The sequence below is a fragment of the Pleurodeles waltl genome, chromosome 6 (genome assembly GCF_031143425.1).
Source record: "Pleurodeles waltl isolate 20211129_DDA chromosome 6, aPleWal1.hap1.20221129, whole genome shotgun sequence".
NCBI lineage: Eukaryota > Metazoa > Chordata > Amphibia > Caudata > Salamandridae > Pleurodeles > Pleurodeles waltl.
This window is the reverse complement of record NC_090445.1, coordinates 720,217,762-720,244,166: the sequence shown is the minus strand read 5'-3', so window position 1 is coordinate 720,244,166 and position 26,405 is coordinate 720,217,762. Positions and strand designations below refer to the sequence as shown.

Sequence of the window (26,405 nt, the reverse complement as noted above, 5' to 3'; positions counted from 1 at the left end):
TTTATCTTCTTAATAGTCTCCTGATGGAGGATTGCCATTCAACAGTCAATTGAGTTTAGCAACCATAACAGCTTAGGAACAGAATACAATCCAAGTGGACAAGCTATAAGAACCGAATTATGGAGATAAAACCAGACTTAGGGAGGTGGGAGAATCTGATGCTGTACTCGTGATGGAGGATAGGAGCTATAAAGATGAATATTCTGATCAGAGTATTATATTTGTTTCAAGTTCTTCTCATAAATGTTGAGGATGTATTTTTTGACCAAGCCATTGGATTTGTTTGGAGGGGAGCAAAGTATCAGGTAACATCGAGGCTACTGCACCAATTAAGGGAAGCAGAGGGATGGCTCGCCCCAATTTCAAAATGTACTACTGGGCATCACAGTAGAGAATCGGAACAGAATGGTAAAAACCTGAAAGTCATGGAGTACATTAGATTCAGGATGTTTTAGTCAAGCTGGGCGGGGCCCAGTTTGTCAAAATGCAGTCCTAAGATATTTGACTGAGGTATTACTAACAAATATGCTTGATAAAGATGGTAAATATGCAAGCCTATTTTGATTCTAGTATCAAGGAAAGCACCATGGGAGCTGGACTGTTTGACCAGTTAGGCAGAAATTATCCTTACCACAAGCTCAAAGCCTTTGTAAGACTGAACAAAAAGAAGCTGCTGGCAAAATAGCAAGAATTTGGTGTGGTTTTCCGGTTGTTTAATTTGAGTTTATATATAGCCATCCAAACCTTTTTGACTTTCAGACAGTTCAGCAGGCACAGTATGGTCAGCTGTGAGCGTGCATGCATGTGCATGGACCTCCATCTGGTAGCTAATCGATTTGTCACACCTTTAATACACCAATTCATTGCATCGGTTTATAAATTCCAAGGAGTTCCAGCAAACAATTCATACAGTTAGGGCTCTTTGGCCCTACGTGCACACTGCTAGACATGATGGTAAGTTATAGAGTTAGAACATGTGGGAACCTGCAATCCCTGTATAGACGTCCATTTGTAATTTCCTTATTACAGTTTAGTAGTGACATCGCTAGTCATCTTTAATAGTGAAATGACATAGCTTAGTACCTGTAATAAGTAATTACAGCTGAGCTGTGATGTCATAAAGTCTGCTGCCAGTTCATGGGAGCATAAATAATGCTGCACTTCAAACAACGAGATCTGGTCTTTCATTGTTCTTATTTATTTTCTGTTAAATGAAGAGTGACCAACAGAAATTAGATATGTATGGCAATATGTTTATTTATTTTTTATTGTAGGCCATTACTGGTAAAATAGAATACCTATGCATGTTTGAACACATTCTGAGTTATAGTATTTTTTAATCTGACTGCCATGTTTCATTTCACACTACAGATTCCGTTTTTAATCTTCAAGTCTGTAACCATACAATCTTTTTCATATGATAGAGCAAGACACAAAAGGTTCTATACGAAATCAAATAACCACTGTTGTATGTTAAAAGGATATTGTAAGACGCCTCTTAGTTCTATGAACCCTATTAAGGAACTCTGCCTTCATAAAGGAGTTCTGCCTTCATCCTTGTTTGTCTGTATAATTATGAACTGCTCTGTGACTTGCCTAATCTTTTTAATGTCCGGCACAGATAATGTATCTCCTATACCATGTTCATTCCTTCGAATTGTGTATTATTTACAATCTGATTCTTGCATGTTCTTTTCTGCCGGACCTCTGCAGAGCTGAAAGAGAGCCTGACTCGAATGGGCACAGACCTGAAGCATGGCTTCATAAGCTCCTTGCGCAGTGCTTGGCAGACGCTGAATGACTTTGCCCGAGCTCATAAATCCTCTTCGCAGCTGCAGGCTGAGCTGGAGAAGGTGGCCAACCAGATTAAAGAGGAGGAGGAGAAGCAAGAGCTTGAAGGTAGGTTGAATATGGGATTAATTGATGGTTTGAGCAGCATCCTCTTAGTTATTCACATAATTTACTTTCATTTGGTCTATTCAAAGAGAGCCCCTAGCCTTTTCTCAACTGATCAATACCTTCCTTGTAAAGTAACTTCTGGTATTTTATAGACTAAGAAGTACCTCATTGTGAGGCAACTCTTATCATTTTTTTTAAATATTTTACATTTACAAATGCAAATACTCAGCCACTTTTACAGTGCCCCTTTATTTAGAACGTAAATTAGTCTGTAATAAAAAACTCATGGATATAGGACTTAATTCCTCAGATCTGTCCTGTGTATTCATTGAATGTTCTTCAATATTAGTTGAGATGAAATTGGTTTGGACAGAATGGAAGAAACCACAAAAAATCCTCAAAACGTCTAAAAGTCTTATCCCTCTTCTGATTAAGTATTAAGCTTCCTCATGTCTTGTTTGTGCAGCATGCCAGCCATAGTCCTCGAACTCATTCTTACAACTATATTACTGTTGTGTCCCACACATTGGCTTTCCAGGATCTTACTACTCACCACCTACTGGTAGAGTCAGTCTGTAAAGGAACTCTGCTTCAGTGATCGCCATTGAAGTGTCAGTGGCCTAGCCTGCCTACCGTGGCTGCTCCTTAGTATTTTACAGTTCCTCCTCAAAAGGGGAATACCTACCTTTTTTTCCCGGGCCGTGCTCCATAATTGACATCCATGAGGCCCCCTTGTTTTGGATTCTGAAAACTATTTATGTACTTAGCCCACTAAAACAAAAAGGTGAAAGCACACCTGACTGAACTGCCTCCAAAAGAGGTAATTTGGGTCTTAATCTTATGGTCTTCAAGCCTCAAGTCTCCATTTTGGACAACCAGCTTTTCTGGTATTAGTCTAATCTAGCTCAGAACCCCTGCCTCACATCTTAATTTTTTGCAAGCTCAGAGCCCTAGCATGTTTAGATCTTTCATTTCAAGGTGTTTTTGACACATCATTTCCATACAAAGTAAGAGGCTATTGACTGTTGTGTATTAACTCATAATATGTTTCAAAGATACTAACTACTAGAGTCTAGGGCCCTTTCTGGAATCCTAGTACTCACAAATGTTATCTTGATTGAAAGAATCATTTGCCAGGCTGCTTTTTGTTCTGTATCTGAAAGTGTTTGGTAAGAAGCACTGGCCCAGTCGATTATTTTGCATCCTGCAGTGGTGCTGTGAATCCTAAAGACGTCCAACTAGAATCCTAATAGTTTGTTTCAGTACCTGGGCCTGTTATGCTAGGTACAGCTATTATTCCTTTTTGTTTTTGTCTTCCATGTTGGTGTAGCTGACTGTTTTCAGTCCAGTTAATTAATGCTTTTAGCTTCTTAAGAGGTGTAGAGTGAAACCCCAAAACCAATAACATTTGCACCGTTTTTCCTTGTTTCGGAAGATAACTAAATATTTAGTTCCTCACCTGATTTTGTTGCAGGGTTTGCTTCTTCTCCATCATTGTACCTTTCATAGACTGTGTAAGCAAGTGCCCCTTTATTACATGATCACCCCAATGTTTTGCCTGGTACATGATAAATTTTTGACTGAAAGAGCCCTGGGTTCCTGCTAGCCAGGTCCCCAGTGCCAGATCTCTTTCCCTAAAGCTGTGCAATTGTTCCCCGGTTGGCAATACCCCCCAAACCCCCCTCCATAAAACCCTAGTAAATAGTACCCCAGGTACCTAGGGCATGGGTACCAAAGAGGGTCCCCAAGGGCTGCAGCATGTATTGTCACCCTCAGGCACCCCTCACCTAGCACAGACTGCCATTGCAAACTGCGTGTCTTGGTGCAGCTAAAAGGGAAAACATGACATGGCAATCAGCCTGTGTGCCCTGTCCTCTAACGTTGCATGAAATATATATGTCACTCCTACAGCAGACCTTACAGCCCTAAGGCAAGGTCCATTATATTACACGTGAGGGCAAATCTGCATTAGCAGATATGCCCCTGCTATGTCTTTGTTGATTCTAGTGAGTGAACAGGGAAGCCATTTTAAGTACATGTGCTGAACACTGGTCAGTATGAGTTCCCCAGCTACATGATGCCTTCACTGAAAATAGGGATGTTTACATCTCGTATTAATAACCCCTCACTAATTCTAGTGATGGATTTGTTAACATATACACCCCGACGGCACCTTTGAGTTGTTCCCTGAAAACCTACCAACTACTAGTGTGCAGACTAACTAGTTTTAGCCAGCCTGCCAGCACCAGATATACTTCTCACTCTTGAGGGTGAGAGCCTTTGCTCTCAGGCGATCAGAAACAAAGCCTGCTCTGTGGGAGGTGCACACCCCACCCAACAGGGTGACCTGATAATCTGCATTCCAAGGCAGGGTACTTCAAAGAAGCCCACCACTCTTGGTAGGCAGATCTTGCTTTGCTGAAAGGAGGGATCCCGACCCCCTAGGCCCTGGGGCCATATGGCACCAGGACATGTGGGAAATTTAGCATTCAGGGAGGTGTGTTCACCTCTCAAGTCAGTCCGACCTCTAAGGTGAGCTGCCTGATGTGGCCACAACATTTAGCAATCTGCCATGTTGGTGTTGGCAGAATTAGGAACTCTGGGACAGGGTTAAGCCCACTGCCCATAGGACTGGGTCATATAGGTTGCGTAGTGACCTCAGGGGTAAGTAGCCCATTGGACACTACCCTACACTCCCCTAATGCTCCTAAATACAGTATTTCGGTGAGCCCCTTGCACCAGAAAAGCAGATTCCTGCTCACCTTCAAAGAAGGACACTAAAGAGCTGCAAAAGCAAAGCCTGAGGTACAAGCACCTGACTTGGAGCCGGCCCTGCCGGCCTGCCTGCTGCGCCCTTTGAATTGCGCCACAGTCTTGTCCTCCAAACTGTTGTGGCTCCAAAAGCCCAGGAGGACTGCCTGTCTTCAACAAACATCCAGGAACTCTCGTGGAGCAGCAGTGCTGCTCCCCTGCATCTTGCAGACACCCCAAGAGAACTGTGAGGACTCCGGACTGCTGAAAACTGAACACCTGAAAGCACCACTGCACCTGTGCCGCCCAGCCAGAGTTGAAGTGGACTAATGTGACAGCGTGGTTCCCCGGCCCTCCAGAGACAAAGCCCACCTTGGACTTGCCAACTGTGGATTCACCACCACCCCCTACAGCCTCTACCTGCAGGCCCCCTCAACCGCGAGTGCTCCGGTAGAGCAACCAGACACCTCAAGACACCTCTGCACCTGTCACCCCAAGCCCATGGGGAAGAGGACCTAAGGTGTCCCCACATCCCCAAACATCTCAAGATTGGAACCCACTTGTTGGGTCACCTTGACTGGACTCCCATTCTAACCCTGCAGCCTCTTTTCAGCCGGACCGATTCCCATTGACTAACATTGGACATCCGACGCCGTACTACACCTCTACACCTTGTCGCCCGGTGTGGCCTGCTGGTGTGGTCTTGACCCTTGCCCAATACTTAATTTAAGTCCTGGAGATTGGTCCAGTAAATCGCTGTACTATACTTGTATGCAATAGTTGCTTTTCCTTTGTAGGATAACATTGCCGTGCCTGAAAAATGCAGTGTCAACTTTTGCAACCTGTAAAGATTTTTCTTGCAAAACGTACTTACCTGATCATATTGATTATATATAGGTACTTGTTATTTTTGTAAACTGGTGTGGATCTTCTTATTGAGCCGTGTGTCTCATTTATTGATTGTGTATTTGCAGATGTGTAACAATTCTCTCTGATAAGCCTAAGGCTGCTCGACCACACTACCCCTTAAAAGAGCACCTTGGGGTTGCTAGCACAAGCCCCTATCTACTAGCAAGAGAACCCCTGGACTCTTTGCACAATATCTCATTTTGATATATCATATAAAAAGCCAGCTTCCTATAGATTCACATGCTTGAGTTATTCTCTGGTGTCAGGCTGGGAACCGTCTGTAAGCTATAGGAATACAGCAGTGTCTATGTGTACAAACTGCACAACATTAAAACAGTCATAGAATAAATGTAGTCTCTCCACCTGTTTCTATGACCCAAACTACAGTTAATAAGGTGACACAGCTCCACTCTATCACACAGGCTCCATTGCTCATGCCTAGTGAATGGATGGGATTCCATTCTTTATTTCTTCTGCAGAACAATTTTCTCTATAAATTTCAGACTTCTTTCTGAGCTTATCATACCATCGCCCCTTCGTGCAGAAAGTGAGTCGTTTTCCCCGATTCTTGTTTGGGTGACTGACTCCAGAGAAAGCCAGTGCTACAGATACTCCTTCGAAACAGAAGAGCCATTGCAAACCTTGTCATATTTATGGGGCCAAGAAGCTTTATATGGAGGGCCTTCACACAAAATGATTACTTTTTCTCCATAGGAATAGTCATTGTGCTACAAAATGCAGTATATGCAAGATAGTCAGCTCCAGGTCCCTTCAAGCCAGAGAGGGGTGATTCCTATTGATACTAAGGACTACCTGTCCTCATGGTGAGTTTCCGGAAGCTGGAACATCCTCTGCCCAACTCAAGGAGTTTTGAGGCCATGTGCCTCATTTTTGGGCAGTCTGACTCTGCTGGAGTGCCTTCAGGCCCAGCAGAGTTAGAAAGGGCCCTTTTAAGGTTCCCCGCTGGCGGCATCAGCTCTGAGGGGCACCAATAGATCCAGTCCTGGATCCAATCCTGACTTAGGTCGTACCACTCTGACCTTCCCCCATGCCTTTTCCTATGCTGAGCCCCTCTTCTATGGGCTGGGTTATGGTGAGTGATAGGAGCGGCGCTGGACCCTTTAGAATTCCAGCTTCAAGACCCTATGGACTTGCGTACAGACTTGGTGGACTGGATACTTCTCCTGTTACTAGCATGCTTTCTCCTCCTACCGTGGCTACGGAGGAGGGAGTGTCTTATTCTATGATGGTGAGAAAAGCAGGTGAGGTCTTGGACCTGGAGTTGCATTCTATGGCAGTCAGGACTAACCTTGTTGCAGAGAGGCTTAAAACTGGAGCTTTCTCCTCCGAACCCATGCTCCCTTTCATTGAGGCCCCCACGGATGTTCTAATGGGTACCTGGTCCAAACCCAGCACAGGGGCTCCTGTTAAGAGGACAGTTGCCTGCCGCAAACGCTGCACTCCGAACAGCCCATGATTTCTGACGCAACATCCCACCCCTGAGTCCTTGGTTATCCAAGCCTCCACTTCCTAGGGTGCGTTGCCTTCCATTACCCCTGATAGGTATTCCAAAAAGCTGGACACACTTGCGCAGATGATTTTTTCTTTCACCAGCCTAGCATAGTGGTCTGTGAACACGGCAGGCCTTTTGGGCCGTACTTCCACTCACTGTGGGATATGGTTGGGCAAATGCTGCCACAGGTCCTGTAGGAGGCCCAGGGGGTACTCCCTCAAGCAGTTGCCAATGGGAGAGACTCAGCAAAGTTCACCATCTGTTGCAGACACGACCAACTCACTAGGCAGAGCTGTTTTGTTGACAGTGGCCATGAGGTACCATGCATGGCTGAGGACATCTGGCTCTTCAAGGGATGTCCAGGCTACTTTGAGGGACATGCCTTTTGAAGGTCTCTGTCTCTTTGGAGACAAGGCAGACTCTGCACTTGCATGCTTCAAGGATTCTTGAGCTACAGCCAGGTCCTTGGGTCTCGCAGTGGTCCCTCCTCCCCTTCAGTCTGCCTTTCGTTCCTTTCGTGGCTCCGGAAGTGGCATCCAACCACATGCATTCCTGGCCAGCCACCAAGCTGTGTATGCTGCCCAGCTTCAGAGTGGCTGAGGATTGGGATCCACCAACCACCCCACCCACCAACCCCCCTTCCTGCAACAGCCTCTAAGCCTTCCCACCAAGGGCCAGTCATAGGCAGGATCTGCCATTATCTGCTCCGCTGGCAATCCATCATGTCAGACAAGTGGGTTTTGCAGATAGTCTGAAGGGTCTGCTCCCTCCCCTGAGAGACTACTCCTCCATCCATGCCACCATCCGATGATCGGATAACAGAGGATCACTTATCTCATTTCTGCAAGGAAGTAATGGCTCTCTTGGCCAAGGGAGCTATAGAAAAGGTTCCTGTGCCAGAAGTGGGTCGTGGTTGCTTTTCCCGCTACTTTCTGGTATCCAAAAAGAACAAGGGCCTCCACCTTGTCCTAGACCTTCGATCCCTCAATCTCTTTCTCAAGAAGGAGAAGTTGAAGATGCTCACTGTGGCTCAGGTTCCATCTGCCCTGGAACCAGGAGACTGGATGGTAATGTTGGACTTGCAGGACAATTAGTTCCACATTCTTGTTGTGCCTGCCCACTGACGTTACTTGCGGTTCACAGTAGGCCATGAGTAGTTTCAGTTCACTGTGCTTCCCTTTGGCCTTAGCAGCGCCCCTTGGGTGTTCACCAAAGGGATGGCAGTGGTCACAGCTCATCTCCCCAGATCAGAGGTTTCAGTCTTCCCTTATCTTGAAGAAATATCCTGCATTTCCTGGGATTCACTACAAATGTGACAAAGTCACCCCTGACTCCCTCTCAGACTTTCCCTTTCATCAGAGCTGTTCTGGACACAGTACAGTTTCGGGCTTATCCTCCCTAGGGTCGAATCCAGGATATTCAGGTTATGATACAGTTGTTTCAACCTCTATCCTGAGACTGACTCTGAGGCTGCTGGGCTTCATGGCCTCATGAAACCTGCTGGCGACACATGCCAGATGGCATGTATAGGCTCTGCAGTGGGATCTGAAGCTCCAGTGGGCACAGCATCAGGGTAATCTCACTGACATGGCCAACATCTCGGAAGGAACTGTGCAAGGTCTGCATTGGTTGTTAACAAACCACGTTTGGATCAGAGTCAGATCCCTCTCCCTTCCCCCAACCAGATCCGACAGTAGTGACAGATGCATCACTCCTGGGATGGGGTGGACATCTAGGAGAGGTGGAGATCAGAGGCATCTGGTCCCCAGTGGAGTCAGGGCTCCACATCAGCCTGTTGGAGCTCTGTGCGATCCGGCTAGCATTGGAGGCATTTCTTCCGTCTATCAAGGGAAAGATGGTGCAGGTGTTCACGGACAACACCACTGCCATGTGGTACTGCAACAAGCAGGGCGGGGTGGGGTCGTGGACACTTTGTCAACAGATGTGGCCTCTGGACGTGGCTGAAACAGCAGGCCATATCCCTGAGGTCCACATCTGGCGGGCTCTCTGAACACCATAGCAGACAAACTCAACCGAAAATGCATAGTGGATCACAGATGGCGTCTCCATCCGGAGGTGGCACAAAGTCTCTTTCAGCAGTGGAGAGAGCCTTGGTTAGATCTGTTTGCCTCCACAGAGAACGTGTAATTTTTGTGCATTGGAGTTTCTAGGGCGACAATTGCTTGGAGGCGCTTTTCGTCTCCAGTGCAACTGAGGCCTCCTGTATGCCTTTCTGCCCATACCGCTTCTGCCTAGAGTTCTCAAGAAGATCAAGAATGACCAGGCCCAAGTAATCATTGTGGTTCTGGACTGGGCACTGACAGTCTGGAATCCTGAACTGTTGAACATGTCCATCGATCTTTGAATCAGACTGTCCTTTCAGGAGAATCTTCGGTCACAGCAGCAGGGGAGGGTTCTGCACCATAACCTGTCATCTCTCCGTCATCTTGTGTGGAGATTGAGCAGCAACAGCTTTTGACCTTCTGCCCGAAGTCTGTAACGTAATCTTGGAAGCCAGGCGCCTGTCCAGCAAAACTGTATAGGCCTGTCGTTGTGAGAAATTAGTGGCGTGGTGCGAAGACAAGTCAGTTTATCCCCTTTCTGCCCTTCTTTCAAAGGTTCTCTTGTTTATACTTTCTTTGGTCCAGCAGGGCTCTGCTATAGGCACTCTCAAGGGTTACTGATTTATCATCTCTGTGTTTTTGAGGTTGCCTGATCAACCTTCTTTGTTTAAGTATCCAATTGTAAATAGGTTTTTTAAAGGTCTCACTCATATCTTTCCTCCACCCCCATTCATTATGCCCCAATGGGATTTGAATTTGGTTCTGACATTCCAAATGTGCTCTCCATTTGAGCCTCTCCACAATTGTCCTCTCGGGCTTCTTACTTAGAAAACAGCCTTTCTTGCGGCCATTACATCTGCCCGCAGGGCGAGTGAGCTGCAGACATCGTCATCTAAGCCACCCTATCTTTCCACCTATACTGACAGGGTGGTGCTTCGCACACAGGCCTCCTTTCTTCTGAAAGTGGGTACTCCCTTCCATGTTGGCCAATCCATCACCTTGACTACTTTTTATACACCCCACATCCTTTTAAGGAAGAGGAGAGACTCCATTGCCTGGACCCAAAAAGAGCATTGGCATTCTACCTTAATCGTACGAAAGAGTTCCGGGTGGATGATTGACTCAGTTGGTATGTGGGTGAGTAGAAAGGTCAGGCAGTGCAGAAGAGAACCATCTCCAGAGGGGTCATACTCTGCATTAAAATGTGCTACACACTGGCTAAAAAGAAACCTTCTGAAGGTTTGTGTGCTCATTCGACCAGACCTAAAGCTGCAACCACTGCGTTAGCAAACTGAGTTACAGTCCTGGTTATCTGTCAGGCGGCAATGTAAGCGTCTCTGCACATGTTTACCAAACACTACTGCCTGGACAGTCAGGTCCGTAATGATGGGCGCTGCAGGTCCTTCTGGTATGATCTTGGTTTGCAGACCCATTTCCGGGATGGTATTGCTTGGGTATCTATTCTAAGGTAAGGAATCTGCAACTAAATGTCTATCAGATGGACCAGTTACTTTCCTTCGGTGATGCCTTATCTGGTAGCGACAATATCTAGTTGCAGATTCCTTACTGACCCACCCATCCTCCCTGTTCTGCAAAATAATTTCTAGGGAGAGAGTTTCCTCTTTCAGGCCTTAGTTTTGATGCACCAGTAGTCCGTGTTCTTCATGGCTCTGCACTTCTAGCGTGAAAAGAAACTGACGTCCGTGCGCTGGGGTAGTGACTAAATAGGAGCTGCAACATTATGACATCATGTGTGCGGATGACACTGGAGACAATCAACGCCACCTATCAGCGCAAGGGTACTGCTCAAGAAAAATGTCCAGATCCAGACCGACGCCTGGAGAAATTCTAAGGTAAGTAATCTGCAACTAAATATTGTCTCTACCAGATAAGGCATTACTGAAGGTAAGGAACATGTCCTTCTATTCAAGTTCATTTGACAGCTATATAGATGTATAGTGGTGATGTTTTGAAGAGGATTACAGTGAATTGAAGTACCACACCTCTGCTCTGTCAAAGCCAGCAGAGTTCCATGAAGATCTGTGTACTCCTGGGGGTCGGATCAGGCTAGGTAGCCAAGCCGTCGGTGTCACCAACAATAGCCAAGAGCATCTTCTTTAGCACTGCTCACCACCTCAAGCGGCGTCTGCCAGAGAGACACCCCAAACAGTCCAATAGTTTAATCATAAGTGACTCGATGATCTACCTGTCATGCTAAACAATTTTCAAGAGGGGGCAAGAAGTCTCAAATTACACTGTTGCTTTTCCTCACTGGCACCATATTCTGTTCAACTTCCTCATCCCCAAACACAAGGCTGACTGAGTTATCCAGCGGCAATGGTAGCAGCACAGTACCTGTGATAGATGTGTCACAGTAAGAAAATAACTTAGCACCTGTCTTGACACATTAGACATGCAGCGATTAGTGCGTTGTTTTAGTTTGCTGTTGATAACCAGTGGTGATCCAGAGAGTTTTCTATGAGCTTAGCTAAAGCTGTGTGACAGTCGTGGGGTCAGTTGCGATATTGCAGACCCTCTGAAACACACATCTCCTAAAACTGTTGAATCATATGCTTGGCCTGGTGCTACTGAGCCGCAGCCCTGTAGTCCCTATACCCTTTCATGAATATCCGTTGACATGGACATTGACTCCACAAGTTCAGATGATGATTAAAGTTCTGAATAAGGGGATGACCGAGAAGAAGACCAGGGTGATTTTTCACAAAGTCTTGCCCCTCAAACCAATAGTTCACCAGAATGCAGAGCTTGCATACCTTCTAAAGGAACCAGTCAAGGCCTTCCACCAAGTGACTCTAGCTAACGACATCAGCAAATTCCATTGACTTATTGTCCATGCTGCTCAAAAATGTTAGTTCCAGTACAGATGGTTGTCAACTCAAGCTTACAAGATTACACCTAGAGGTCAATATTGCCTATTGAAATCTTGGACAGTCTTTGGAAAACTGTCTCTCTTGCATGAGGAAAGTCTAGCACTCCAACATTAGTGGCTCATATAGAAAAGAAATGTAAGACCACAGATACTTCTCTAGCTTGTAGTTTAAACCAAATAAAGACTGACTGACTGACTCATCTCAGCAACAACAGCAGCACTTTGTCGCTTGTGCAACCCTACTGCTCCTTGTGCTGTGCCTTCTGGATAGGAAGGGCCACCGTTTGGATATAAAGGTCACACATGGAAAGGCAAAGGTTGCCAGAGAGTTCATTGACTTATAATAGGCAGCTATATCACAAACTGTCTCACCCATTGGATATGTTATCTGAAGATTGCTACTCCCAAGCAAGGACTACCTTGAGTGAACTTGCATCTTCAGCTCTTATCCATGATTCCCTTGATGTTTTTTCACCAGATGTGGACTGGAGCACTTCTGGGGCAATATGGATGGCTCGGTAACACTTATTTTAAACCTGAAGGACAATCTAAGGTTTTATACATACGTTTTGCTGGGGAATATGTCTTTGGCACTCGTCTGTTAGAGCTTACACGGATACTGCTGATTCATTATGCACTCTACAGAATGGACAGATTTTTTTTTACAGACTGCCCAGTGGTCAGGGAAATGGTTACCACCATCCATCTTACTTTTGTCATTACAGACAAGCCTATTACCCGCTACAATCTTACTCTCAAGGCCGACATTTTCAGTCACCCAACAGATCACAAAGAAAAGATGCAGTTGAATCTTCTGATAGAGAAAGAGATCCGTCTTGCTGAATTTTCTTTTGAAATAGCTCTTTAGTTTACAAGAGGTGGAAAAATGGTGAACATGTCAAATCGTACAGGATTTCAGTGTTTTACAGGATTAAGAATGTTGCAGTACAAGTGAGAAACAATGAGCGACCAAACGAACAGGTGAGCCATTTTTAGAACAAATGGATGCCTGGCAATGTATGCTGTCAACATTTGAATAAGTAGCATCATCTGGCTCCAGCTGAACCGGACTATTCAATGTCTGGTGCAGCTCTCTTTGCCCGGGAACAAAGCTACAACGACTGAAGAGCCCTCGTCGGGGCACAACCGGTGTTCGGTTGCTTGTGTTCCAGTTCATGGAGGAACTGGCCTGGCAGTTCGGGCTACACTGTTCTTATTTGAGCAGGGTCACTACTGATTTGCATATGGCTGGGACTAAACTGAGATGGCATGATGGGCAAAAGAACAATGGGTTTTAATATTACTCCAAGTGATTGCAATAAGTCTAACCAATAGCAAGCATTCGCATCACCTTTTGTGTGTTTGCTGTGTTGTGTGTTAAGTGTTGGCAGGAAGCTAGCAGATTGAAAAGGCTGGATTGACTTTTCCTACTATCAAATTTAGTTTCGGCGTTTCTTTCCTAATACTACGTCTTCTATTGAGCAATCTTTCCATAATGTTTGTATTAAACATAGTTGCCCAGTGCTCGAATATTGCTAAAATATTCAGTCAAAGAATGTAAACCCATTGCATGCGTTTCTTACCGTTTGGCCAAGTACACTTTTTTCAGGGCGAACTTTACAAGCAACAAGAATGCACATGCTTCAATAACAGCCCTAGACTGATAGTGCCACATTGGTCACGAGTAGAGATGGTATCAAAATTCAATTTGAAAAAGTCTCTCTCCATCTTTGTACTGAAGGAATGGGTCCCTTCAACTTAATGCTTTATAAACTGGCTCTCAAAATAAAGTACAAATGTGAGGGGAGAATCCTCAATCAAAAATATCCCATTAGCACATAAGATAAAGAATCTAGTTATGGACTTCATGTAATCTTTTTTTTTTTTTTTTATTATTATTTTTTTACATATTTCCACTTTTTTAAAATTGCTCTGGAGTCCGTGGTGAATATATGGCGGGGCTATGGCAAGGTCATGTGCCTGCATTGATCAGATAAAATAGTAATTAATTGATTATAGATGGAGCCTATGATGAGGTCTCGAGAGGAAATCATGTTGGTGCTCCATTGCTCCTGATAGAGCATAGTGCATTTACAGATCTCTTTACCATGCATAAATATCTCTAACCTACCTCCGTGAGGTATGTGTAAACTAAAGTCATGAGGACTATCGGGGGAGGGTAGAGCGGGGAGTGAGACGTGCACAGCTGTACCTCATACTTTAGTGGAGAGAGGGCGTTCCCCTTCTAGGGACCTAAATCCAGGAATGTGGTTTTATTGCAGTTGAGTACCTGACAAATTCAGTACTTAAACCACATTGTTTTGTGTTGCTTTCTAACTGCTAGCTTCCCAGTCCGAGTTCCAAGAGACTGTCAAATCCTTAGAGACATTATTCACGGGCATGCAAGAAATGATCACATTTAAGCATTTTACCTCTCACTTAAATGTGCAAAACTGTCATATGAAACTTCCTCCAGACTTGATCCACGCACTTCAGTTTTCACGCTGGCCAGCTTTTATTGCTTATGCTGATGAACTTGGCTTGAAGAATGACGCTTATGTCCCGCAGGTTACGATTGCAAATCTATCAAAGAGGCTTTATTTACATACTTCTCGAGCAGAGTTGTCTTGTTGAGATTCACTTGCGACGGACTGAACCTTTTATTTTAGAATGTAATACTGCAATTTAGTGACTATTTCTGCTCTTAAATGAATGAGGAATTATGCTCTGTGGTTGGACTTAGAAAAAAAAAATGTAAACAATTTTATTTATTGGTATTTCAAATAATACATATTATTATTCACATAGCCATAACATGTTACACGGATATACACTCACTTTTCCATACCGTCCTTAGGTGGCTGGTTTATGCATTATAATATCAATAACTCAACGTAACCTTTATTACAATCCTTTATTCAGTCGTGGTAATTCGCAGCGTAGGTGTCTAAGGTGCCTCAAATTCTTGGTGGCTTGTTTGTGAGACAGGGAGTCATTTTCCACCAACTGCATCTCTGTGAGCCTGTATAACAGACCTCCCTTAGTGAATAAACCCAAAAAAGAGAAATAACTAAATAACCAAGTAACTTGCCCAGGAGTGTTAGACACAACTGTGTGGTTGCCACCGCCAGATCCCCGCACAGCACACATTCCAACGGGCTCCCCACCTGTTAGTGTCAGGGGAGGGGACTCCATCTGGGGAGGGAGAGGAGAGAACGTGAGGTGAGCCCGCGCCCGGGGGAGGCCCCCACCAAGTGCGTGTGTCCGCAGGGGGGAACTGAGAGTTAGTGCTCATCCTGCCCCCCCCCCCCCCCCACAGACCATGTTGAGCAAAGGCCCCGTCAGAGTTATCATCTGTGGCTGCATCTAGAGTTTCCCAGGCGTCTGCCACCTCTGCCCACATGGGGGCCATCGGTTGCTGCCTCAGTCCTCTCATTTCCTCTCTCTGTAGTGCCCTTTTCTCTGCCCTCGCCCAGTGTGTAACGTCCGCTTCCCATGTATCCAGTCTAGGCCCATGTTTATTTTTCCAAGCATTTGCCACTCTATTGCGAACTAGCACCAATACCAGGTCTGTGAATCTGTTCCCCAACATTTCAGAAGAAGGCCTACCAAACAGACCCAGCAAGCATACAGCCGGCCTGTTTTCCAGTTGCCTGTCTAAGACATTGTTGAGCCGTGCAAGTACTCCTCCCCTTCCCCTAAGTATTGTCTTAGAATTGGACATTCACAAGTCATATGACAATGGTCAGCATCAATCAACTGGCATCGGGGACAATCCCCTATCAGCACTCCATATATCCGATTCATTCTACGTAAAGTAGGTCCTATGGACGTAGTTGTCCTATATATACTTCAGGTGTATATTGCGTGAAACCTTGTGTTTATATGCTACAGTCCTAGCCCATTCGGTGTCCGACATACTTCTGCCAATATCTGTGTCCCACTTACTCACTTAAGCACAGTCCTGCTAGCGACATTTTAATCATCCCATTCAATGCCCTGTAAATACCCATGACCAGATGGGATTTGGAAAGTGTGACCCAGGCCATGGTGGGGAGACTTGACGAACGCCACAGCAGCCTTTAATACCCGGTATATCACACTCACGTTGCCCTCTTTAAGATCCCTCAAATCATGATAGATCTGAATTCCCAGATATCGTAACATTCAGAGGCCGAGAGTACATCCACCGGGCAAGAAAGTGGGCATGACACCCCTTCAATCATCGGGAACACACATGTCTTCTGTCTGTTGAGCCGTAGGCCCGAGTGTCCACCGAAGTCCTCCAGCAACTGGAGCACCTGAGGCAACACAGCATTCCCATTCCATAGATAGATAAGGACGTTGCCTACATAAATGGAGATGATGTGTGGGACCCCAACTCTGAGTATGTGCCACTCCCGGCCCAAGGCTCTGGAACTCTCCACTAGTAGTTCTATAGCTATGGCAAATAGTAAGGTTGAGAGCAGGCAACCCTGTCCTGTCCCCCTGTAGATATAGCTGCTGGTGATCGTGCACCCGGTCTTGACTCTTGCTGTGGTATGGGTGTAAAGTAAATTACCCATCTCCCCTATCTAGACCCCAGCCCCATTCAAAGCTTCACAGCCTCAAGGTAATCCCATCGTACTGTGTTAAAGGCCTTTTCTAGGTCCACCAATACGATCACTGTTGCTGGGTCTGGCAGGTACAAGTCATCATACAGTAGTGTGTAGAGTCGCCGTAGGTTGTGTGACCTATTATGTGCAGGAATGAACCCATTCTGATCGTTGTGAATGAGGGTAGGTATATGTGGGAGCAATCTATTAGCAAGCACTTTACCGAGCACCTTAAAGTCGGTGTTAAGCATTGAGAGGGGGCGAAAATCAGCAACAGTCGCCATGTTTCTGTTTTCCCTTGGAGAGGAGTATCACCAAGGCTTCCCTGGTGAAGGGGCGAAGGGTGGCAGTTCTCCCTTCTTATAGGCTTCCGTAAATATCTCCTCGAGTCTTGGCGACCGGGCTCCCATGAATCTTTGATAAAATGCAGGTGGGAGGCCATCCGTCCCCAGGGTTTTCCCCATCACCAGGGCTTTGATAGCGGCCAGCACCTCCTGGGCATCCACCGGCACCCCGAGATGCGTGCTATCTGGTGCAGTAAGTGTTCTCAGGTGCAGGCCCTCCAGATAATTGTGAAGGGAGCCCACATCCTCTGGCGGTGGTGAGCTCTAAAGGGCCAAGTAGTAAGATCTAAACACATCATTATTGTGTGTCGGCGAGTACGGTCCCTAGATGTCAGGTGTGTGATCGGCGTGCCCCTGCCCTCCGGTTTAATCAACCAGGCCAATAGCTTCCCCTCTTCTTCGTGCACCCTGCTCCTGTATTCTTTATAATCCTGGCACCAAAGGCGCTCTAGTGCAACACTGTGGGCTTCTTGTCATTCCAAGAGCTGTCAGGGAGCCTCTGAGTCGACCCTCAGCCCTGATTCCCACTTATGCAGATCTGTATCTATGCGGAGAAGGTCTGCTTTATATGCGGAGAAGGTCTGCTTCTAGCTCCCTCTGAATCCCCCACCGTTTGTTTCAGGCAGTGGCCCCTGACTACCACTTTCAATGCCTTCCACTCCACCCTCCTGGTAGAAGCTGTCCTCGAATTCAGTGTAAGGTATTCCATCTGCTTGACTGCTAAGGCGCTCTGGCAGACCTCATCTTCCATGGCTTTAGGTGACAGATGCCATGTCGGGATCTGTGGGGGTTTCTCCAGTGTCTGCATCGTTGGTATCAGAGGGCTATGGTCGGACACTGTGTGGCCCAAATACTCTGTATGCACAAAAGCATCGCTGAGGCCAGCAGAGCAGAGCAGAGCAGATCATATGATCAATCCTAGTGTGTACTTGGTAGATGGGGGGGGGGGGGGGGAGTAGTGTGAGAATTCTATACTGTGGGGGTGTTGAGTCTGCCATATGTCCCACTTAGACCACCCCAGTGTCAGTCCCCTTGCCACCCTGAATGCTGCCGCCCCCTGCACAGCATCTACAGAAATAGCCTTGAAGGGCACTCCCGCCCATACCCACACCAATGCTCTCCGCGCATATGCGGATTAGGTGGTGGCAAACAGTTGCCCCCGCCAGCATTTTTGGAGGCGGTCGGCCTCTGCCTTAGTGAGGTGGGATTCCTGTAACATAGCAATGTGGACCCCGCTCCTCTTCATGTATGTCAGGATTTTATGGTGCCTTGACGCTGTGCCCATTCCCCGTATGTTTCAGGACATCAGTTAAAGGTAGTATCATTGTTTGCCTTGTATCTACTATGTCTCTTGTCCTGGGTTCCTGATCTTCCCCCTGTAACCTCCCCGCAGCTCCAACCCCACACACCAATTACACCAATTACATACTTTAGCATCAACAATAGCAATAAAATTCCAACCCCCAACTTCCTGTCTCCAGAGCAGTTTGGCAACGGCTGACTGCCCAAACCTATAAAGTCAGTCTTTGGCATTCCATTATCTTCATCCTGCTGAAGCAGTCCAAGGGCTAGTGGGGAGTGAGGTTGCAGTGGATGCCAGTAGCGAGTCGATTTTTGATGGTTTCTGGACCAGCCCAGGCCCGTGTTTGATTTGCCATTCCCGAGTGAGAGGTGTCATCCTCTTAAGAATGTCCTCTGCTGTTTGGGGTGTCACATGTGGGAGGTCTTCAAGCACACTAGCAACGGACTCAAGGTCGTATGTGTCCTTTGTCTCACGAGCATCAGTGAGGTCATTTCTGTCCTTATCAGATGTGGGTGACTCAGTCAGGGATGCCGCAGCCTGGATCGCTGCTTGCTTTCCCTGGCTTGCTTGCATTTGTGTTGGCCTCATCACCTTCTTGTTGCGAGGCTGGTCCTTGGAGCAGTGTCTTTCTTCAGGGTATAGGCTTGGTGGGCTCATTCATTCCCATGCCGTCCATGCCTCTTCAGGGCTCAGACAAAAATGGGTACAGCCTTCCCTTATTATCTTTGATTTCAAAGGAAATAAGGCATAACAGAGCCCTTCTGTTCTTTAGGACCTCTTCACCTCCATGTAAGACGCCTTTTTAGCCTGCACTGCTGCCGCATTGTCAGCGAACATGTTGACTCTGCTGTTCTCCACCCCAAAGGGGCCTGCCTCATGCGGTCTCTATTATAATCGGTCCCGGTCTTTGTAGTGCGGTAGCTTGGCCATGACTGACCGGGGGGGAGGGTCTTCCTGGTGCAGGAGGTCTGGCCGGGACTCTTTGCGACATTCCAGTGCGAAGAATGGCGCGAATTGTTGCTTGCCCATAAGAGATTTCATCTAGGGCTCCAGGTAGACCACCATGTCTGCACCCTGGACCCCCACTCCAGGAGCCCTATAATACGTACATTGTTGCGCCGGCTTCTGCCCTCCGCGTCTTCTGCCCGATGCTGTAGCTGCTGTACTCTGTCTGTGAGGTGGGCAAGGTGGGTCTGATGCGCACGGTGCGATGTTCCCAGTTGTTCAGTTCTTCCTCTGTGTTTTTCACTCTATCACTCAATTTCCGGTGGTCGGTTCTCAGGAAGCCCAGCTCGGCCAACACCTTCCTGATCTCTTGCCGGAGGGTGTTCTTAGAGTCGTTAATCGCCTTCAGTATCTTTTGCAAGGTATCATGCATTTGGGGAGGTTGGGTTGCCAGTTGCGGCATCGGTGCCTTGGCACATTGCCTGTTTTCTGGGCTTAACTGCCCGTGATCCCTGAGGCTTAGGGCATTGTTTCCTTATTAGATTTGCTCTTGAGGGCCTAATTGTTCCCAGTCACTATACTCATGCGTGCGCCGGGTGGAGACCTCTTGCCACCAATGTTAGTTCCTCCCTCCCTTCCCCCTGCCGCTGGGGCTCCAGGCAGGGAGGGGGTGCCGACACAGCGGCCGCACCTCACACCTGCTCCTGTTGCTTGCAGCCTTTCAGTGCCACCACAATACCACCATCTTGTGCGGCACTTCTGCAGCTGCCATCAGTTTACTCCGTCGGGTGCTCAAATGAGGGGGGGTGCTCGCTGCCATCCCTCTCCGGTTGGCTCAAACACCCTCTGCTTGCTGACACCCACACTGCGTTGCTGCATCAGGCACAGCCCTGGGAACCTCAGGATATGTTAAGGGCTGGTCCGGAGCTTCACATTTACGCTGCCGCCATCTTCGGCGGCTAGCTCTGCCCCCCACCCCTGTGGTTGTACCTTTTTATTGATCATTCTTCAGCCCCTGTCTTAAAATGATGTCCAAATGTTAACAGTATTGTGATATCCAAGATCACTAAGCATGTGAAATCTAGAAAGCCCCTTGATAAACAACTGCTGCTGCAGGTAAAGAACTTCTGTTTTGTTTTTTAGATTTTGGAAGTTTTCATTGGATCCTTTCTTAGACTATACTTCTGTCTTAATGCCATCCTGTTGGTTTCATCAGCTCAGAAGCAGGATGCAAGTCTAGTCGTCTCATGGGCTGATGTTCAAATACTTGGCAACGGTTTGGGGTAACTTTGTCCCCTATTTAGACTTTTCCCTCATAGCTAAGCCTTATACCATTATGGCAGAATAACTATTATCAACATTTATAACTGTTACCAACATGCATTAACTGCATTTTTTGTTATTAGTGTGGTCTTAAAGTGCTCTGAGGGCACAGAACATTCTGTTAAATATATTTTGTTCACTCTGAGATTTTTGTGCTTGTTTATTTTGTAGTTTAGTTTTATGAGCACATACAAGGCCATGGAGGGGATCAGAGTGCTTTACAAAAATCAGTTTAGAATTGCAAATTAAGTATGATGTCAAACTGGAAAGATGTTTGCATGAAAAACATAAATATATTGAAAATATGGTACAGGTATTTAATACAGCATACATCCGAGCAAAGTGATGTAAGTATAGTTGCAGAATGGTCCAAGAATGGAGAGTACACCACTGTGGTTCTTATGGTAGCCAATAATATTCCTAAGTTCACTGGGGTTGAAAACGAAGCCAAGCAGGAGCAGTTCCAAAGCGAGAATGCATTGGCTTGGCCCCCTGAAACGATTAGCAGTGTGACAACAAGGATCAGCACAGGCATGGATCTGTAAGTGTTGAACTGCACCTAAGATACCAAAGGATAGTATGCAGAGCCGGGGTGTTGATAATACTTGAGAAGAGGGGGTTGCATTGTGTCAGGAAGAGAAATCAAACTTGCAGCATGCATTCTGCAGCAGGCATGGGTCTGAAATACTTTTGATTGCGAGACTAGTCCATGCTGCGCCGCTTTTGCCTGGTTGAAGGTTTGTGACTTACTCTGTACATTTTGGCACAGAACTTCATCTGGAAACCAAAGATAGCCATGGCTTGCAAGGCATATAAGATGCAAATTGTATGTTACGTTGTAGATTACTTGTGGGTACAGCTGGATTTGAAGAAGGACTATGGGTTGGTGGTGAGACAACTGACCCTATAGTTGGTAGAGTGGTTGGTTACAGAAGGTCAGCGATTTTGTGACAGATACAGGTTCTAAAAGCCTGATTGCTAAGAAAATCATTAGGTTGAGAGAAGGGATGACTGGTGGGATTACCATGTAAGAGTAGATTAAAGGATGTAGGAGCGAGACCTTGACTGCCAGTCTAGGAGGGATAGACTAGTCAGTTCCATTAAGGTGAGAAATGTATGTGAGTCTGGCACTCTCAAAAGGGTGCTCCAGAGGTCTATGGACTTCAAGGGAGATTACCAGACCACCATGACAAGGCCCCAAATTAAAGGCCGAGGGTGGAGCATCGATAGGTTGGAGAGACACAAAAACAAACTGGGAGAGGGCCGAAGACTTAGGGAGGTATTTAAAGCAGTGGCGCTCCCGCCCCACCACACCAAACTTTGTTTCCCCACTCTGTTTAGAGTTGGCTCAATTTGCTCTGCTGTTGGCAACCTCTTACCTGATAGCCTGCTTGTCAGGTATCTCTAAATATGTTGGTAGATCTTGCTGAGGTATAGTACATGGTGCCTGGGCAAAGGCTAATCGGTTAGGATACAAAATGGGAAAACCAGAGTGAGTTCATCCATAGAGTCTCATGCCCTTAGATTGCAGTGGGCTGTAGGTACACATTTGCTGAGACAGCAAATGTATGTCCAAAGGACCAGTGAGCACCTGACTAGGCTAGTCTGACCTGGCGTTGAATCAAAGTGAGAACCGACTGGTCTGCTGAAATCTTTTTTAAATCCTCACTGCCATTTCAAGATGTCTTGGGAACAGGAATTGATGAGAGGGTGACAGAAGATTAAATGTAGGTCTATGGTGAATGGGTGGCCAGGGGAGGGGTGGGATTTTCTATGGATTTTGGAATGCACGGAACAGTGTCTTGTGCATAAGTTATCTTGTAGCTCTGTCTTCTGTTATTGCATTCCGTGTGTCCAAACCACCTGGACAGCAGATGACCAAGCATTATTTTTAATGTAACCACTGTAAAGATAATCACTACTGAATATGTTTTCAAAATCTGTGCATTCCTAGAGCAAAAGATTGTAGAGAGTCCGGATTTTCCCAAAGAGGAGGAGCTTCCTGTAAAGATTGGTCAGCTTAACGGAGGTCGCCGCATCGACTATGTGCTGCAGGAGAAGCCCATTGAAAGTTTTAATGAGTATCTTTTTGCTCTACAGAGCCATCTATGCTATTGGTAAGTTCCACACTTCTCCTTGCTTATCTAACTTGTTTACAAATTTTACTTACTAATGAACTGTTCCCTTTGCAGAGTCTGTATATTTAAAATAACTCTGTCACCTTACTTTGATGCTGGCACTTCTTGTCATGCCGTAGTTGCAGAAGAGCTACTCTTCCATCATTTGATCTTTATTACTATCCTTAAACTACTAAATATCTCTGCTTGTATGCCTGGATAACTGTTATTTTATGGAAAATTCTGCTCAGCATTTCCCTTTTTTGTTATATTTTCCTATAACACGATGGAAACCTTCCATTGGAACTTAAAAATGGCTGCATACTTTGACGCTTTGTGGCAGCCAAGGATTCTCCAAATCTGGAATGGAGCATAGGAGCAGTTTGTCCTTGGGTTCATGTTTAACTCTGAGTAGAATCCCTAAATAAGGTTCTGCACCACATTTACAGTCTTTCATTTGACTTTTGTTTTGTGACTGGTAGGTTTTGCAATGTGTCAATTTTTCCCTCATTTTTCTTTTTGCCCTTATGAAGACCATTTCTGACAGAAACCTTATTTGTGTAGGAGACCATGGTGAATTTAACTTCACTTCAACATTGATGTTTCACTATACATCCGTAGGGGAAGTGTTTTCTCTTTGGTGCTGGCGCTAACAATGTAAACTTGTTGATTATTGTTGCAAGATTGGTGAGTCAAAATATTTTTGACACCAAGTAGGTATTCTGTCAGTTTAATAGGAACAGTACAGCAATGTGAAACTTGAGGACATATATATTTGTCAGTCCTCCAAGCCACCCAATAAACTGTTGAGGGCTTGGAGGCTCTCTTTCCTATTTCTTTGACTTTCAGAAGTTCCCATAAAGTCAAGACGTTCCTGATGTTTAAAGGGGAGGTCTCATCCTAAACCCTTGACAATAAGGGAGGCTCATGACTTTGAGAGATTTTAGTCAAGAGAACATGATATCAGAACTCTCACTTTGACACAAGCCATAGCTTCTAAGCCCTACCATACTATAGGATTTATAGATCGCTTGGTGACCCACAGGCATCCCAGCGCTAACTAAGAAATCGAGCCCACTCCCGGCCACGGTACGAATTGTAAATTGGATCATTATTTCATAAAGAACCACGTTTTAAGGAATTTTTTTAAGTGAAGCTGTTTTCCAAGGCTCAGATGGCCAAGGGGAGGGAGTTCCAAAGCTTGGCAAGGTTATGGCTAAAGGACCAACATTCACTCCTTGCTGTTCTAATGAAGGTATGGTACGAAAGTGAGCATTGGTGATTCATAAGTCTTTTGCACGTGTAAGGAGTAACAAGATGGCGTAAGATGGGCGGCTTTAAAATCAATTCTTTGAGCAAATGGCTGCCAATAAAGGTGCACCCAGCCTTGTCTGACTGATTCCGACCTGAGGGTTGAAAGCAAAGTGCGGGCAGCAGCATTTGTAATTTCTGAATGACTTCCTTGGGAGCCCCAAGGTAGAGGGAGTTGCCATAATCAAGTTGAGATAAGATCAAAGCCTGGACAACAAGCCTTCTGGTGGACTGGGGAAGTAAAGGCAGAATTTTGTGTATCACCCGCAGGATTCTGAAGCAGCTTGATGAGTTTGGTGGGCTGGGTTTCCATAGGCAAGGTTTTGTCTAGCCATATTCTCAGACTTTTTATGGCTGTCCTGGGAGCCGGTGTGGGTCCAAGACAGGGCTTGTTGAGGAGAAGAATGACTCCCTAAAATCATTAGTTCTGTATTATCTCCAAGTTTGAGCCTGGAATTATTTATTCACCCATCACCTCACTCCAGGCACAGTCCCAGAGTAGGAGATGAGAGGGGTCAGAGGTGAACAAGAAAACTAGCTGGGTGCCATCCACATAACAGACTAGGGCGGTCCCAAAAGGAGTTAGAACATTCACCAGGCGTTGCAAAGTAGAGATTATTAGTGTCAAGACATGATGCCAGAGAACATTGAAACCAGGCTTAGAATGGCGGCCATGTCAGTCAGCCATGGTGACACATTTTTGCAACGCCAAAAGTATGTGATGGCTGAGGATACCAGAGGGGCATAAAGTTGAAGACAATGATGTACGAAAACATCCATGGCACCAGACAACCACTACAGAAATGTTCATGCTGCCTAAACACTTGCAACGCCAAGAGGACCAATAGAGTCAGGAGGTCCTATATGGTGAAAAGGTCCCATGCAGCAACAAAATCTTGAGAAGATAGGAATGTCCTCAGTCATGATCGACTATAAATTTACAAGGAGTCAGAGAGAGGTCAGTGTCAAGACATGCAGGTCACTAAGTTGGTCACAGTGTTGAGAGAACACCTAATAGGTGAGGAATCATTGAGTTGTAAGACACTGTAACATCAGAAGTATGTGTTGTTAAGATGCTTTTCAACATCAAGAAAGCCACGAAGTTGGATGAATCATGGTGTGTTGTTGAGGTTAAGGTTAATATCATTACACAGGTGTTGCATTCTTCGTAGAACATTGGAATGTTTGGAGCTCCATTGAAGACAATAGAGTGGCTCCAGGCTTATTCTGGTATAAGACTTATGTTCCACCATTACGTTTCTCATTATGTTTCTCCCTTTTTTATTTGGAAAATTCTACTCTTAATGGGTGGAATGTTCTAATAGTCTTATAGCTCTTATGCCTTCAGCTGTACTGGTTGTTAAAGGCCCTTACACATATTATATGACCTTTCCTGCAGCTCTGCTTAAGGTCCTTTAACAACTAGTATAACCTTCGTCTGTTGGCTATAAGGCTACATTACAAACTCTTGTTCCTTGTATCTTACGTTCTAGTTACACATTCGGAGATGCTCTGAAGCTTGCAGACAGTTGGAGAGTTGCTACTGAAGAAGCTACACAGTCTAGGGTTGCTAATAAAGAACATTAAAAGTACAGGTGGCAGGTGCACTTTGAGAAGCAATGCTTCACATGGCATCATTAGAGCTGCAAAATAATAACTTAAGAATATATGTCCTTACAGTAAGACATACACATTTGAAGTACAAATTAAGTCTTTGGGGCTATGTGAATTATGATGCAATCATTTATTAAGACAATGGCATACTTCAAGATCTTATGAAAGAATCCTCTAGATTTGCCATGTCTGTGGCTTCCATGGCTTAAGCAAGAAGCCAGTCATCAAAACTCCAAACGGTAGTCAACTGAGCTTTTTTAGGAAATTAATCTTAAATGCTATTCCCCTGCGGACATAAATGGAAAGATATTAAATATACTTTTTAGTCCATAGTCTCAAACTTCTATTACAAATGGTTCTTTAGCATAGGATCTGAGTCAGAGAATGGTCCACCTCATTGGAGAAGCAGTGTCAAAAGTAATTTAACCTCACCCTCTTTTTAGGATTGCCATTGGAGGTTAAGCAACAAGCTGGAGGTTTCCTTTTGTACATAGGGCTTTGTCTTTTAATGCAGTGACTGCAGGCTAACATAGTCTAAGTCCATTCATTAAGAACTCCATATCATGTCTCCCATCTAACTTTTGCTTAATGAGCATTAAGGCAAGGCTTCTTTCCACTTGGTTAAATGCATCATTGCTTTTTCTGTGACTTTTGCGCACTAGCATTAGGTCAGTCGAATTGGTTAGATACGTTTTCAGGTGCTTATAATACACTTATGTTGTAAATACAGAGTTCTGCCTTGACCTGATTAATAAGACTGATTAATAAGACTGTGTTGCTGAACAATTTATCTAAGCTGGCTAGATCAGCCTTAAAAGCGAAGCATGC

General features: G+C 45.5%; 1 protein-coding gene across 1 annotated transcript in view; it reads left to right on the top strand.

Annotated features, from left to right (window-relative positions):
* Positions 1-26,405, top strand: part of SEC23IP (SEC23 interacting protein) — a 216,400-nt gene that overhangs the window by 162,792 nt on the left and 27,203 nt on the right. Inside the window, exons 17-18 of the mRNA XM_069239230.1 lie at positions 1,714-1,899; positions 22,490-22,652. Coding sequence (XP_069095331.1) covers positions 1,714-1,899; positions 22,490-22,652 — 349 coding nt within the window. The remainder of the gene's footprint in view (positions 1-1,713; positions 1,900-22,489; positions 22,653-26,405) is intronic.